The sequence below is a fragment of the Entelurus aequoreus genome, linkage group LG08 (assembly GCF_033978785.1).
Source record: "Entelurus aequoreus isolate RoL-2023_Sb linkage group LG08, RoL_Eaeq_v1.1, whole genome shotgun sequence".
NCBI classification, from domain to species: domain Eukaryota; kingdom Metazoa; phylum Chordata; class Actinopteri; order Syngnathiformes; family Syngnathidae; genus Entelurus; species Entelurus aequoreus.
In genome coordinates, this window is record NC_084738.1 from 18,782,018 (window position 1) to 18,797,768 (window position 15,751).

The window sequence follows — 15,751 nt, forward strand, 5'->3', positions numbered from 1 at the left end:
TAACAAACATGATTTATAGCTCAAAATGCTCCTGCACAATTTGCCCTTTCCTATTTACGCTCTTTTGATTGTACCGCAGCCCTTTCAGGTAGCACACATGTAAGGCCTGTAGTTAAAGTGCTCTCCGCTGCCTGCTGCCATCTAGTGATATCCATTAAACCTCCATAGCAACTATATAACAACGCCATGTTAGAGGTGCCTTTATGACATGGTTAATTGGACTGAGATTTAATCCTTCCCTTCAATAACTCCAGGTTCCTCAGTGCTCTGGCGGTGCTGGCCGAGCGTCCCGAGTTGGTGGAAAGGGTAATGATTACAAGGACCATCTGCACGGAGGGAGCCTACCAAGTTCGCTTATGCAAAGATGGGACGTGGACGACGGTGCTGGTGGATGACATGCTCCCCTGCGACGACTACGGCTTCCTCCTATTCTCCCAGGTTCGACTGCACACAAGGCCTGTCGTTGATGTGGCGTAAATGACGCACTCGATACATGGCGATACACAGAAAGGTTGCTAGGAAAATAAGTTATTATGCTGTGTCCTTTTCTGCAGAGGGTATGGAAGACCGAGAGATTCAGCTTCCCCTTCTGACTTGTTTTTTATAGTTTTGCTTGCAACAGATTGTGACCCCTAAAGGCAGCCAAACATGAATGTGACTGTTAACATGTCATCTCACGCTATGTAACATTAATCTTGATGATAGGTTTCAGTGCATGCCGTGCATCATAAAAGCCACAGTGCCCTTATTTTTGGAGAGCAAGTGGCAAATCTCTGAAACATTATCGTATTTAGCATAAATGCTTCGGTCGACTCTTCTATAGGATGCTATAGTCTACAAAGGCAAATAACCCCGCCAGGATCTTTTAATTAGTGCTGGGTCAAAACACATTGGCGTTATAGGTGAGCTCCTGATGTAGAATTTTATTAGTTCCTCAAAATAGATGCATTTGAAGTATGGCCTGGCGGATAAAATGATATCAATACATTTCGGGATAGACACTCCATAAAAAATGTGTTTGCGATATATATATATATATATATATATATATATATATATATATATATATATATATATATATATATATATATATATATATATATATATATATACAGTACCGTATTTTTCTGACTATAAGTCGCAGTTTTTTTCATAGTTTGGCCGGGGGTGCGACTTATACTCAGGAGCGACTTATGTGTGAAATTATTAACACATTACCGTAAAATATCAAATAATATTATTTAGCTCATTCACGTAAGAGACTAGACGTATAAGATTTCATCGGATTTAGCGATTAGGAGTGACAGATTGTTTGGTAAACGTATAGCATGTTCTATATGTTATAGTTTTTTGAATGACTTTTACCATAATATGTTACGTTAACATACCAGGCACGTTCTCAGTTGGTTATTTATGCGTCATATAACGTACACTTATTCAGCCTGTTGTTCACTATTCTTTATTTATTTTAAATTGCCTTTCAAATGTCTATTCTTGGTGTTGGGTTTTATCAAATAAATTTCCCCAAAAAATGCGATTTATACTCCAGTGCGACCTATATATGTTTTTTTCCTTCTTTATTATGCATTTTCGGCCGGTGCGACTTATACTCCGGAGCGACTTATACTCCGAAAAATACGGTGTATATATATACATATATTATTTTGGGGGGTGGAGTTCGGAAGAAACGATAAAGAATGAAGCATGGTTGGCTGCATGAACAAAGGCACTGTAGTGAGCGAAGGAATAGTGGCTAAAACAGGAATTGTCACCTCGACAGTATGGCAGTGTTTTTTTGATTTTTTTTCAAACAGACCGTAGTCCTTCGCAGCGCTCACTTCTCTTTTAACACTCGTCCGTTCCCTATTCAGATGTACGGAAACAACAGGAAAGAACTAAAATGCAGGACTGTACAAATAAAATAAATAGCAAAATATAACAAATGTGCTACTTTAAAATAATAATTGTTCTAATAATATTTGAATAATAATTACTGCATAACATAAATTAATTTCCATACTTAAATAAGAATAAGAGACCAAATTAAATGTTACACAGCCCACGTAATTTCCAGGCAGTAAACCTGCAAAAAAAAAAAAAAATCTCAGATTTCTCCATGTTTACATTTTCACACTTAACACCTTTTTGTTACACTTTTTTTAACATTTCTTACATATTCCTTATTTTTGCTCCTTAATTTTAAGAGGTTATTGTTAAGTGGTTATTGCTATTTTAGAATTGTGTTTAGATAGATTTTTTTGAGTGTTTTCCATGGTTGTGTTGACATTTCCTTTCCTTTCTGCCTTAATATGCTGAGGGGTTTATAATCCGAGGAAGGCTACATTTTAAATAAAATAGTTAATTTTCTCCTGGTCCATATTTTCCATAGGTCTATTATCAATAATCCATTTGATATCGACCAATATAAAAACATGTATCGTGAGCCAATTTTTAGCCATATCGCCTAGCCCAGGGGTCGGCAACCCGCGGCTCCGGAGCCGCATGCAGCTCTTTGACCACTCTGATGCGGCTCAGCTACATACTTGCTGACCCCCCCCGATTTTCCCAGGAGACTTATGGATCTCAGTGTCTCTCATAGATAACTCCCAGGGAAAATATAATCCTATTTACACTCTAATTACTAAATAAAGGGAGTGCCCTAATTGCACTGCAGTAATTGTCCTCTATAGCATTTACAAACAGCGTGCCAGCCCGGCCACATGTTGTATGTTGCTTTTACTTGCACATATAGGAGACCGTAAAGCATACTTACTCATCAGCCACACAGCTTACACTGACGGTAGCCGTATCAAACAACTTTAACATTGTTACGTTACAAATATGCGCCACACTGTGACCCCACACCAAAAAAGAATGAAAAACACATTTCTGGAGAACATCCCACCGTAACACAACATAAACACAACACAACCAATACCCAGAATCCCATGCAGCCCTAACTCTTCCGGTCTACATTATACACCCCCGCTACCACCAAATCCCCCCACACATCAACCCCCACCCCCCCCCCTGTCCGTGCGTTGGTTGAGCGGAAGAGTTAGGGCTGCATGGGATTCTGGGTATTGGTACCGTCAGTGTAAGATGTGTGGCTGCTGAGGTAGTACGCCTTGCTGTCACTTACGTGAGCAAGCTGACACTGCATTCTGCATGTGGTCGAGCAGGTACACAGTTTGGGCAGACTGTAGAGGGCGCCAAAAGCAGTGTCATTACGCCCTGTTATTCGGGAGTCTCCCGGGAGAAATGAGAGGGTTGGCAAGTATGATGCTATCAAGCGCCATTCATTCGAAACTCGCGGGCTGCACTAACATCAAATTTCCACATTAAAGTGCGTGTGTCGGAGACCCCTGGTTAACATAGCACAAAGCATTTAACCTTTGTATGCGGTGTTTTTCATTTTAAATTTTAAATTTTGTTTTGTGGCTCCCATTATTTACTTTAATTTTTGAAACTTGCCAAAATGGCTCTTTGAGTGGTAAAGGTTGCCGACCCCTGGCCTAGCCCTAATTTGAAGTATACGAGTGCTTTAAAATGTTGGTTGCTCTACTCAGCTGTTTGTGTGAGTCTAGTGCCGTGTTATACTTGCTGTACTGTTGTTTACAGTGAATTAATCAGCGCTATTATTGCTGACACAGCATTGCGCTCCTTACCGCTAGTACAAAATTGGTTCTGTTGCTGCTGTGTTGTGCTATATATTTGTTATTAAATGACCATACGGTCAAAGAGAAGTGCAGTTTCCTTCCCACTTCACATCAAATCAATATTAAAGGAAAACATTTTTTTAGTTCTTCAATATAACAACCTCTCCAATTATCACCTGCTTCCCACCATCCAAAAGTTGACATGTAAAGCTTGGTTGTGGTCATTCCAGGCCCAGAGGAGGCAGCTGTGGGTGGCGCTCATTGAGAAAGCCCTAGCCAAGCTCCACGGCTCCTACTTTGCCTTGCAAGCAGGGCGTGCCATCGAGGGCTTGGCCACACTGACGGGGGCTCCGTGCGACTCCCTGATGCTGCAGGTCAGCTCCACCAACCCACGGGAGGAGCCCATCGATACGGACTTGATCTGGGCCAAAATGCTGAGCTCTAAGGAAGCCGGGTAAGGGGAATTATCTTTGTGTAGAACTATTAAGATGGCAATTTTTTTGTTTTGTTTTTGGGTGAACAGTAAATCCCCTCTATTTGCTGGGGTTACATTCGGAGACCAACTGCGAAGGGAGGAAAAATGAGAGTGATTGAGTCACCCTTAAAAATTAGCATTTCCAATAAGAGTAGGAAATGTAATTATTAGATTAGAGTCAGCTTCAAAACAATCCCCGTTTCCGTAGCTTACGAGCTAAATACATAGAGGCAATCAAGGTTTTAATGCCTTAGAGCAGCAGTTCCCATTACGACGATCGCGAGCTACCGGTCGATCTTAGAGAGGGTGTGAGTCGATCACCAGGCATTAAAAAATATACATTAGGGTAACTGCCAAGATACCTGTGGCGGTGGGTGCATGGTCACCATGACGTCATTGAGTAATTTGCATAATTTGCAATGACGATATGATTTTCTTTAAAAAGGCTAAAAAAATGTATACATACATTTAAAACAAATCTGTTATTATTAATTAGAATTCACTTCTTTTTTTTATCGTTATGCCATATTTTCAATTGTTGCTGTTTTTTTTAATAATAATAATAATACATTTTATTTAGTATAGCGCTTTTCAGGGTACTCAAAGACGCTTTACAGGATAAAAATTAAAATAGAAAACAGTTCAAAGTAATATTACAGGAGATATAAAAGCAGTACATAGTAAAATACATAATAACACTGGACATTACAAGACGGGACATTACAAGACACAGAACAATAATCACAGGTTAAAAGCAGATCTGAAGAGGTGTGTTTTGAGAAGGCCTTTGAAGGTAGGAAGGTCTGAGCAGTCACGGATGGGTTTGGGGAGAGAGTTCCAGAGGGTGGGAGCAGCGATGGAGAAGGCCAGGTCCGAAACTTGGTTCTGAGTGGTGGGGAGAGGAGGTTGGCGTCGGAAGAGCGGAGGCTGCGTGAAGGGGTATGGCGGTGAAGCAGGTTGGTGAGGTAGCAGGGGGCCTGGTTGTGGAGGGCTTTGTGGGTGAGGAGGAGGATTTTAACGTGGATCCGGTGAGGAACGGGGAGCCAGTGGAGTTTCTGAAGGACTGGGGTGATGTGCTCACGGGAGCGGGTGTGGGTGAGCAGGCGGGCGGCAGAATTTTGAATGTATTGGTGTTTATTGAGGATTTTGGAAGATGAGCCGTAGAGGATGCTGTTGCAGTAATCGAGTCTGGAAGGGATGAAGGTATGGATCAGGGTTTCAGCAGCAGAGAAGGAGAGGGATGGACGGGGACGGGCAATACAATGAACTTTGTTCAACACTTGTTTTTCCAAGTGTTACAAACATTTAATGAGTGTTTTTATTAAAAACAACTAGCAACAAATCTAAAATCTTCTTCTGCTGGGTCGTCCTCACTATCTGTCAGAGAAGGCATTTCTCATAATCCTTACTGCTTGCCTGTTGTAATTTCAAAAAGGACCTAAAGTACAATCATGTATTATTAACTTGTGTTCATTTTGCTGCAAGTTTTGAAGCTTGACAGTAACAAGTTAACGGGGACCTAGCTGTATAATGATTTTAATTTACTCTACATTTAAATCACTTCCATGTGGTCTAGATAATATCATATTGAATATGCTTTAGTGTAATTGTTGCATGAATTTTGCGCCACAGTCACATTTATAAGCAATTTTTTGATTCTGTCTGCAAAATGTTCGTGCGGAGGCGTTTCTAGATTGCAAATGAAACCACACCCCACCCTCTCCAAAAGTATAATCTTTTCTGTTTTAAAAATGTACACTGTTAAATATATATCTTGAAGTCGTTGCCACAATTTCTTTTTCAGTTCCGGTCAAAAATAAAATGCATAACCATTATATAGATTCACCCGTTCAAAACACTTTCCGACTACATTATAAAAAAGCTACTTTTAGCAGCATTTATGTCACTGCATGTTACATGTCGGTGTTATCGTGCGCATGCCAAGCTAGTACGTAAATGATACTTTATCTTAACCCATCTTGTGTTTCCTCAAACAAAGTAGTAATAGATTTTGGTTGTTTTTTAATAGAAAAAACATGCATATGGTAAATATGTTTTGTTTTTTTCAGTTTGTGTACTGTACAGTATGTTGGTAATGAAAGAGGTCCTGTAACAGTCACCCTGATATCCACACTTCCAAAGCAGCTTCAGACAAACTAGTCCAGCCCCAACGTGGCTCCATCATCAGCAGCCAAACTGGCGGCCCATCTGTCAGACAAGCTGCAGTATGTTTTAATAAATCAAAGCCAAGCATGTCATGAGAGCGTATACTATTGGCAAAAGCTTCATCAGCAAAGTGGAGGAGTGTTTGCAATTCATGGCCACACATACAACACAGATAAATACATTGTGTACGGCAAGACGGCGTGAAAGCTGACTGTTATTGTTGTCATATAGGTTTCTGATGGGTGCCTCGTGCGGAGGAGGCAACATGAAGGTGGATGACGCCGTTTATGAATCGCTGGGATTGCGACCTCGCCATGCCTACTCCATCTTGGATGTACGAGATGTTCAAGGATACAGGTATTGAAAAACATATTGTATGACAAACAATACAATGAAATGTACTACTAACAATTACAGTGGTTTTATCAGTTAATATAATAATATTTAATATTTAGCGGACTCATGCGATGTCTCCTTTGTGCTGCTTCTCCGTCGTGTAACAGTAGGAATTGTTATCGTAGTTTATGTTGCACACGGAAGTCTTTGAATGGCGGACCGGTGAGGTCAGAGTTGACAGTCACCGACATGAATTTCTGCATAAGGCCCAGTAAGCAAGGCTAATGCTCAACTGTCCAATTTGTAGAGATACGAGAAAGAAAGAACTGAAATACTGTATGTCGCACACCATTCAGCAGCTTCTTCATATTTTCATTGATTAACGCCTGCGGTGTGGAAGTTATTTTGCCGCCCATGCTGGATTCTGCTCCAGGGTATTACAGACTGATCGTGCTGCTACTAGGTTGGTCATGTTTTTTTTTAATGGTTTGTTTTTCTGATTTGGTGGCTATCATCTGCTTCTTCTTCTCGGTGTCTCCTATGCACTAATTTTCTTAGATACGATAGTTGAAGGGCAGGACTGTGTTGATTTAATAGCTTTAAACAGTGGACCTATGATGATTTTAAACTACATTTAAAACACTTTCCTGTAATATGCTATGGTGTACATGTTGCGTACATTTAGCTCCAGTCACATTTATAACCCGTTTTTATTTTCTAAATAAATAAAAAAATATTATAATCTGTTTTGGATTCTGTCTACAAGTTGTTTGTTTGATGAGGCACTCTCAGATTGCCAATGAAATCACGCCCCACCCACTACAAAAGTATCATCATTTATTTTTGAAAATGTAAAGTGTTTAAATATATAACTTAAAGTTGTCACCGCAATTTTTTTTCCAGACACGGTCAAAAATAAAATTAATGCATTATATAGATTCATCCGGTCACAAAATTAGGTACACCTGCACACTCTCCGATTCACAGCTGCATTAAAAAAGCTGCTTTTAACAGCATTTATGTCACTATATTTCGCACGTCAGTGTTATTATGCACATCATTAAGATAATAACATTTTATCTTACCTCTTATTTTTGTGTGTTTCATCCCAGCTTGAAGTAGAGAGCTTCACTTATATGTCCAATAAAGTGCATCCAACATAGCCAGACTGCAAAACCCGGCGAACAATAACAATAACTAATCAAAACAAAATGCACGATGACTAAAACATGACAAAATTAACTGAGATTTTTGTCAAAGAATAAAAGAGACGAAAATGTTGACATGAACAAAATCCAATCATATTTAATGTTTGTTTTGTAGATGGCTGGGACAAGTTGGGAATCTAGCCAATCACAGCGTACATATGAAAGACGGGTCCGGGTTAGTTACCAATCAGATGTGTTTCCTTGTGAGATGAGGAAGTTGGATTTCTCACTGTCAAAACAAAAATGTATGGCTTTAACATGTACCACATTGTAATATGTGTACACCTGGAAGAAAGTGAAGAGGACACATTTTATTTTTGACGCTATGTGATGCCATTAGCAGTGATCAATTGTGATAGCTACACAACTGTAAGTTAAAGTGAATTCTGCCGTGTTACTTCTTTACAAAAAACAATCAAGTAATTGTATTTTCTTTAAGAAATTGTTTATTTATTGTTTAATCTAAATGCATTGCAACTTTTAATATAGTCCAATGCGCTTATGTCACACGCGCAGTGGTTCCTAATTATTTATTTATTTATTTGAGGCACACATTTGTTGACAAATGCCCCGCAACCTTGAGAGGGACAAGCGGTCAAAGATGGATGAATGAATTTTGCTGCTTCCGGTTCTGCCACGCTCATAAACAAATTATGATCAAAGCATGCATCGTAACTCTGTTTCACAACACACATATACGTACATACCTGCTTTGCCAGAGATGTAGCTATAAAAAAAATAGAAAAAGTGCCTGAAAGATATTTATTGGCGTTGACCTGTGGAACAAAAAATTACTTATTACATCATTCCTGACCATAAGACCATGTTACTTTTGTCTTAAACAAATGTTTTGCAGGTAGTCTAAATAAAGAAGCTTTTACAATTAACTTTAAAGAGGCCTTATGTCTAATACTTTTTTATTTTAGTCAGCTAAATTTACTGTAATTTTAGCTGACTAAAAGGTTGTGTAATTTCATTGACTAACATTGGACTAAACCAAAATACATTTTTGTCAAAAGGCTCAGACTAAAAGTAAATTAAAAACTGCTCTCAAAATTAACACTGGATCGCAACAAATGTGGGTCACTCGCAAGTTGAGCTACCACTGTATATCATCTGGACAGTGTATGATAATAATGTGATACATTATTATAATATTTTATGTGTGAAATTTGGGTCAATACCTTTCTCCCATGCTCCAAAATGAGCACTATTGTGTTTGTGAAAGCATTCTTCTAATACAGATCTTGTTTTGTATCAAAGTAGATGAGCGAGTGCACGCGTCTTAGGCAGAAACAAACACCTCTGACAGAATATCTTGCTATCTTGTTTGATGGATGCCCTTGAAGTTCGCTCATGAACATACGCTTCCTTGAAGTAGAAGTGCCTCTGCTCGTTTAAATTCTCCCAAGGCTTGTGAGTCTCCTTTTTGAGTCCTTGCCTTCCCTTCAGCTGCAGCTCTAATTAATGCTAGCATGAATCATACACTAAAAGATTTTTCTCACTTTATAAGTTGTTTTTATTTCAAATAAACTCTTTCCATAATCTCAGTTTGACCTAGATTCAAAGATTATTAGATGTGAATTATGTATCATGATATCTAATTTTGTATGTTTTTTATCTTGTTTTAAAATGGATCATTCTTTTGTCAGGGCGCTTTTCATATGGAGAGTAGACTGGGTTTGATATACATAGAAGGCAGGTGCACCCTGACCACAGTTTAACCCCTTTGATGGAATAAGAGGAGGACGAGGGGGTCGCACAGTGATAGCACACACAATGCGGGGGATTCTACTAACGTTACCTGTGAGAGGAAATGGAGAGTAGCTGGGCAGAAATAAAAGAGTCTTAGATGTCATTTTCTCAAGAGCCACATACTTTAATTTCCTGCCATAAAGCAAGTGGAGTGGAAGTGCTTGATCCAAAATGGCAATCAGGACATGAAACGTGTTTTTTGGAGCGGCTCTTCACCTCGGCCGCAGATGTTTGGGAAAGTGAGTGCCCTCCGTTGAAGTGCTATATTATACTAAAATAGGTTGATAAACGTCATCAATCATCCCTGAAGCGAGCAGCACAGAAGGCGCTGCCACCATTTTGGTGGCCGCTTGTTGTTCAAAGACTTCAAAGATTGTTATTGTTAATTTTTCCATCCATGCAAGACATACAGAAGAATGGAGATACACAATATCCAACCTTCGGGAGAGTGCCTGCTGCGTCCAAGTGCGCTGACAAACAGATTGTCATTTCAAAAACCAGAAAAGGAAAAATTACTTGAATGTTGTCGTTACAAAACAAAAATAATAAAACAATTCAGGTCCAGATAGGGGGGAAAATGGTATTGGCTGATTTGATTTATTTATTTGTATTAGAACGTTACATATTAATCAATGTGTCAGCAAAAACAGTTGCAACATTAGCACAAAAGCTGAATGCGTCTATTGTCCTGAGACAGGTAGAAAAACACAAACATACAGTTAGACCAGTGTTTTTCAACCTTTTTTGAGCCAAGGCACATTTTTTGCATTGAAAAAATCCGAAGGCACACCACCAGCAGAAATCATTAAAAAACTAAACTCAGTTGACAGTAAAAAGTTGTCGCAATTGTTGGATATGAATTTAAACCATAACCAACCATGCATCACTATAGCTCTTGTCTCAAAGTGGGTGTAATGTCACCACCTGTCACATCACATCATGACTTATTTGGAGTTTTTTGCTGTTTTTCTGTGTGTAGTGTTTTAGTTCTTGTCTTGCGCTCCTATTTTGGTGGTATTTTCCTGTAGCAGTTTCATGTCTTCCTTTGAGCGATATTTCCCGCATCTACTTTGTTTTAGCTATCAAGAATATTTCAGTTGTTTTTATCGTTCTTTGTGGGGACATTGTTGATTCGTGGATGCCCTCTTTGCTCCACAGTAAGTCTTTGCTGTCATCCAGCATTCTGTTTTTGGTTTACTTTGTAGCCAGTTCAGTTTTAATTTCGTTCTGCATAGCCTTCCCTAAGCTTCAATGCCTTTTCTTAGGGGCACTCACCTTTTATTTACTTTTGGTTTAAGCATCAGACACCTTTTTACCTGCACACTGCCTCCCGCTGTTTCCGACATCTACAGAGCAATTAGCTACCGGCTGCCACCTACTGATATGGAAGAGTATTACACGGTTACTCTGCCGAGCTCTAGACAGCACCGACACTCAACAACAACACATATTTTGCAGACTAGAATTACCGTATTTTTCGGACTATAAGTCACAGTTTTTTCATAGTTTGGCCGGGGGTGCGATTTATACTCAGGAGCGACTTATGTGTGAAATTTATAACACATTACCGTAAAATATCAAATAATATTATTTATCTCATTCACGTAAGAGACTAGAAGTATAAGATTTCATGGGATTTAGCGATTAGGAGTGACAGATTGTTTGGTAAACGTATAGCATGTTCTATATGTTATAGTTATTTGAATGACTCTTACCATAATATGTTACGTTAACACACCAGGCACGTTCTCAGTTGGTTATTTATGCGTCATATAACGTACACTTATTCAGCCTGTTCACTATTCTTTATTTATTTTAAATTGCCTTTCAAATGTCTATTCTTGGTGTTGGGTTATATCAAATAAATTTCCCCCAAAAATGCGACTTATACTCCAGTGCGACTTATATATGTTTTTTTTCCTTCTTTATTATGCATTTTCGGCCGGTGCGACTTATACTCCGGTGCGACTTATACTCCGAAAATTGCGGTACTGGTTTGCAAAAAATATTTTTAACCCAAATAGGTGAAATGACATAATCTCCCCACGGCACACCAGACTGTATCTCACGGCACACTAGTGTGCCGCGGCACAGTGGTTGAAAAACACTGAGTTAGACCCTATGGACACATGGACATTTTAATTTTTAATGCATTTTTAACTGTTTTATATATAGAATGTTCTGTACTTACTGTGATTTTTATTATTATTATTTCTAATCTTTTACCTTTCTTTTTTAATCTGTACAGCACTTTGGGGCAGTAGTGTGTTTTAAAATTGTGCTATATAAATAAAGCAACCTTGACAATAGACAAACAATAACACCACAGGTACAAATAACCAGAGTTTTAAAAGAAAGAGTCCAAGGAGAGGTTCATCCATGGGAGCATGACTAGTTTGACTTCAACCAGTTTTTAAGGGCCCCTTTAAAGGGGAACTGCACTTTTTTTGGAATTTTGCCTATCATTCACAATCCTTGTGTAAAACAGGAACACATGTGTTTTTTATGCCTTCTAAAATGTTGTAAGTATATATGTAATGTAGTAACGGGCACAATTATAATAATATTTAATATTTATTTTTATATCAAAACGCATCACAACGTTCACGTTTTTTCCCCAACAACATCACTGATAACTGCTCATTGCAGACTTTATGAGAGCCAACATCCATGCACCCATTTCCTACTGCATGTACCTTACGGGGTCGCGGGGGATGCTGGAGCCTATCTCAGCTGCATTCGGGCGGAACATAATTAAACATCACTTACTGTACAAGGTCTGCTGTCATTAGGATGCCAACTGATAGAATCGTGTTTTATTCCAATTAAGATGAAAAATGACTCATAATCCTTACAAAGAAAAGTGGGAACCAAGCGTCTTTTTGTGTCGTTCTCGCCATTTCCAGGTCTAAATTGGCTATAATAGTGTACCAACTTGTCGGATTACATCCTCGTCCTTCTACTATCCAGGTGAGATGCATGATTTATGATCTGCAATAAACTTCCATGAGCAAGGAAGCGTGGAAACAGCTGACCACTCGATGAGGAAAACATAGGGACACACGCTAGGGATCACGGCGCCGCTATTAATAGTTTGTCTTCGTTAGTGCTTATAATAGCAATAACACTAATACTTGGTTAATATTCAAGTCATAAAATGTAAATGGAGTATTGTTGTCGCCTTTCGAATGGTTATTTATCAGACTTTATGGGCGGAATAGAGGAGCTCCCATTGGCTACGCTGTAAGCTGACTTTTTTTAGGTTTATTTACGAGTTAGAATGTGTTTTTAAAAAAATGCATCCGTCTTTCATAATAATTGTGAACGATAAAAAAAAAAGTATTTCCCTTTTAAATGTTTTGTATGAAACTGAAGTCCCCAAGAACGACAAGAGTCCTTAGTCGCTGGTGACCTGTCCCTAGTCCTACCCAGGCTGGCTCTGCAGTAGCTTTGTGTTTTGGGCCCACTCTCGATGGGGTACATGTCGTAGGTCTCGGAAACGTACCGCTGGAGAAGCTCCCTGCTGGCGTTGCCTGGTCTGCCGATGCCTTTGCTGTTGCCACCATCTCCACCGCTGCCACAGCTAATGTCGTCATACTCAAAGCGGTCCTCTTCCCACTCCGTGTCGCCCGTGCGCCAAAATGCATTTTTAGACAATATGATTTGCCTGAGCGGCTAGGAGACACCAAGAGTAACAATCGGTAGAAAATGGATTGAAAAGGAGAGATAAAAAAAATAATAATAATAATTTTCAAAAACATTTTTTAACTTGGGACTTCCCAAGGGCCAGAATTTGGACGCTGGCGGGCCGTAGTTTGGGTACCCCTGGTTTAGGGTCTTCCCTATCTTCTGTATTCCCTATCTTTCCCAAAAATGTTGGAAAATAAAAATGTAGATCTAATAACTCTAGTATCTAGCATTTGACACTACCGCTTTATGGATCAATTGTTTAAAAGTAGACCAAGCACATTCTAAAAATGTACAAATCATAATGTTTTTTTACACTTACATCATTCGGATAATAGTACTATCTTCATTTGTCGTTATTCAGACTTTCTAAATAAATGATGTGATAATGTTCATCATAATAGGTGGAATTGAGTCGGGCAGAGTTTAATAATGCTCCCATTGGTGTTAATTTTTAATCTATCAGAAGATGAAATCAATAATAATATCAATATCAAATTAAAGGATGCTATTGATGTATTTTACTAATTTTCCTTAACTAACATCCTGTGGTTTATTCTGTACATACATCTACAACATAGCTTGTGAATTTGGACTTACTTCTTTATTCACACATTGAATTAGTAAGGGATAGATATTATTTCACCATATTTATGTGTGCCCAGTAAATGTGTCCGCAGTCATAAGTACAACACAAAATGTACCGATTTTTTAAAGCATGTATTTGGGTAGAAATGTCACAGGTTTTATTACCAACATCTTTGACAATCAAGGCATGAACATAACAATACACATTTTGTATACTATCACTAATAAGCAGCGTAAGTACGTAGTGTCCAAACACGGAAGTGTTGCCTCAATCTTAACACGCCCCCTCTGAAGTCATGCACGCTCTAGCGCAGGGGATACAAAAAATTGCTATTGCGACATCCAGTGGACACATTTAGAACAGCAGTTTAATTCATTCAAAAATTCCAGCTGATTTTATACTCGAAAACCTGTTCACGAACTGATCAGGCCTGCAGGCAATACGTTTGACACCCCTGATTTAAAGGCTTTAATCCACTGGCAATCACAGTGTTTTTTGCGAAAATTAGCTGAAACTGATCAGTGGCTGACCGATCGGCACATCCCGACCAAATACAGAACGGCTGTAATCAAACAACTTGTCGAACATTATTTCCTGTGTGTATACAACTCGTTCGGAGGGCTTACAGCCCACCTCCACAAACTCATCTTCCCCCAATTTCAGTGCAAAGTGTAACCCATGGATTTTCTTTCATTGTAGAAATACAAAAAAAAATGTACCGTATTTTTCGGATTATAAATCGCAGTTTTTTTCATAGTTTGGCCAGGGGTGCGATTTATACTCTGGAGCGACTTATGTGTGAAATTATTTACACATTACCGTAAAATATCAAATATTATTATTTATCTCATTCACGTAAGAGACTAGGCGTATATCAGCACATTCTCAGTTTGTTATTTATGCGTCATATAACGTACACTTATTAAGCCTGTTGTTCACTATTCTTTATTTATTTTAAATTGCCTTTCAAATGTCTATACTTGGTGTTGGATTTGATCAAATTTCCCCAAAAAATGCGACTTATGTTTTTTTCCTTCTTTATTATGCATTTTCGTCCGGTGCGATTTATATTCCGGCGCGATTTGTAATCCGAAAAATACGGTATATAAAAAATGGGAAAATAGTGCAAAGGTCATCATGGTAATAGAAAAAGGGTGAATAGTGCTAAGTGGCCTGATTGAGAGATATGTATTGCGATTTTCCTTTCTCACAAGGTTGCTTCGCCTCCGTAACCCGTGGGGTCGATTCTCGTGGAACGGCAGCTGGTCAGACGAGTGGACGGACTGGCCGCAGCACCTGCGTCATGAGCTGATGGCTCACGGGAGCAGCGAAGGGGTCTTCTGGATGGAGTACACCGATTTCATCAAGTAAGAAAAACACCTCTGAAATAGAGTTGGGCTCAAACTTGGGCTTCAATCACTTTTAACTAGCCATGTGATGCATTACATTGTAATTGTATAAATACATTGAACTTTGGCAACACTAAATTGGCCCTTGTTAAAGTTAAAGTACCAATGCTTGTCACACACACACTAGGTGTGGTGAAATTTGTCCTCTGCATTTGACCGTGTGAATGTGAGTGTGAATGCTGTCTATCTGTGGACAAGTGGTAGAAAATGGATGGATGGAGGGATAGATTGATGAACTGAACTGAATGCCATGCCCCCTAGTGGCCCCCAGGAGCCATTACAGCCTCTTCCAGCAGCTCATGCATAACAGGAATATTTTGTCAGCACAAGAGCCATGATGCCCTCATGCTGTGGTGTTTTCTCTCCGCACAGCAGTCAATCACTGCACTCAGCAGCCCGATGGCTGCTCTGATGCCTTGATGCTTATCAAATGTGGGCAACGGTGACTGCCAAACATACACTTTGTC

The 15,751-nt window shown here is 39.1% G+C and overlaps 1 protein-coding gene across 7 annotated transcripts in view; it reads left to right on the forward strand.

The window, feature by feature from the left end:
- LOC133655570 (calpain-15-like) overlaps positions 1–15,751 on the forward strand; it is a 146,488-nt gene that overhangs the window by 117,336 nt on the left and 13,401 nt on the right. For all 7 annotated transcript variants that reach the window (XM_062055847.1, XM_062055842.1, XM_062055843.1 and 4 more), the window contains exons 4-7: positions 255–438; positions 3,890–4,113; positions 6,532–6,657; positions 15,090–15,242. In XM_062055847.1, the coding sequence (XP_061911831.1) occupies positions 255–438; positions 3,890–4,113; positions 6,532–6,657; positions 15,090–15,242 (687 nt within the window). The remainder of the gene's footprint in view (positions 1–254; positions 439–3,889; positions 4,114–6,531; positions 6,658–15,089; positions 15,243–15,751) is intronic.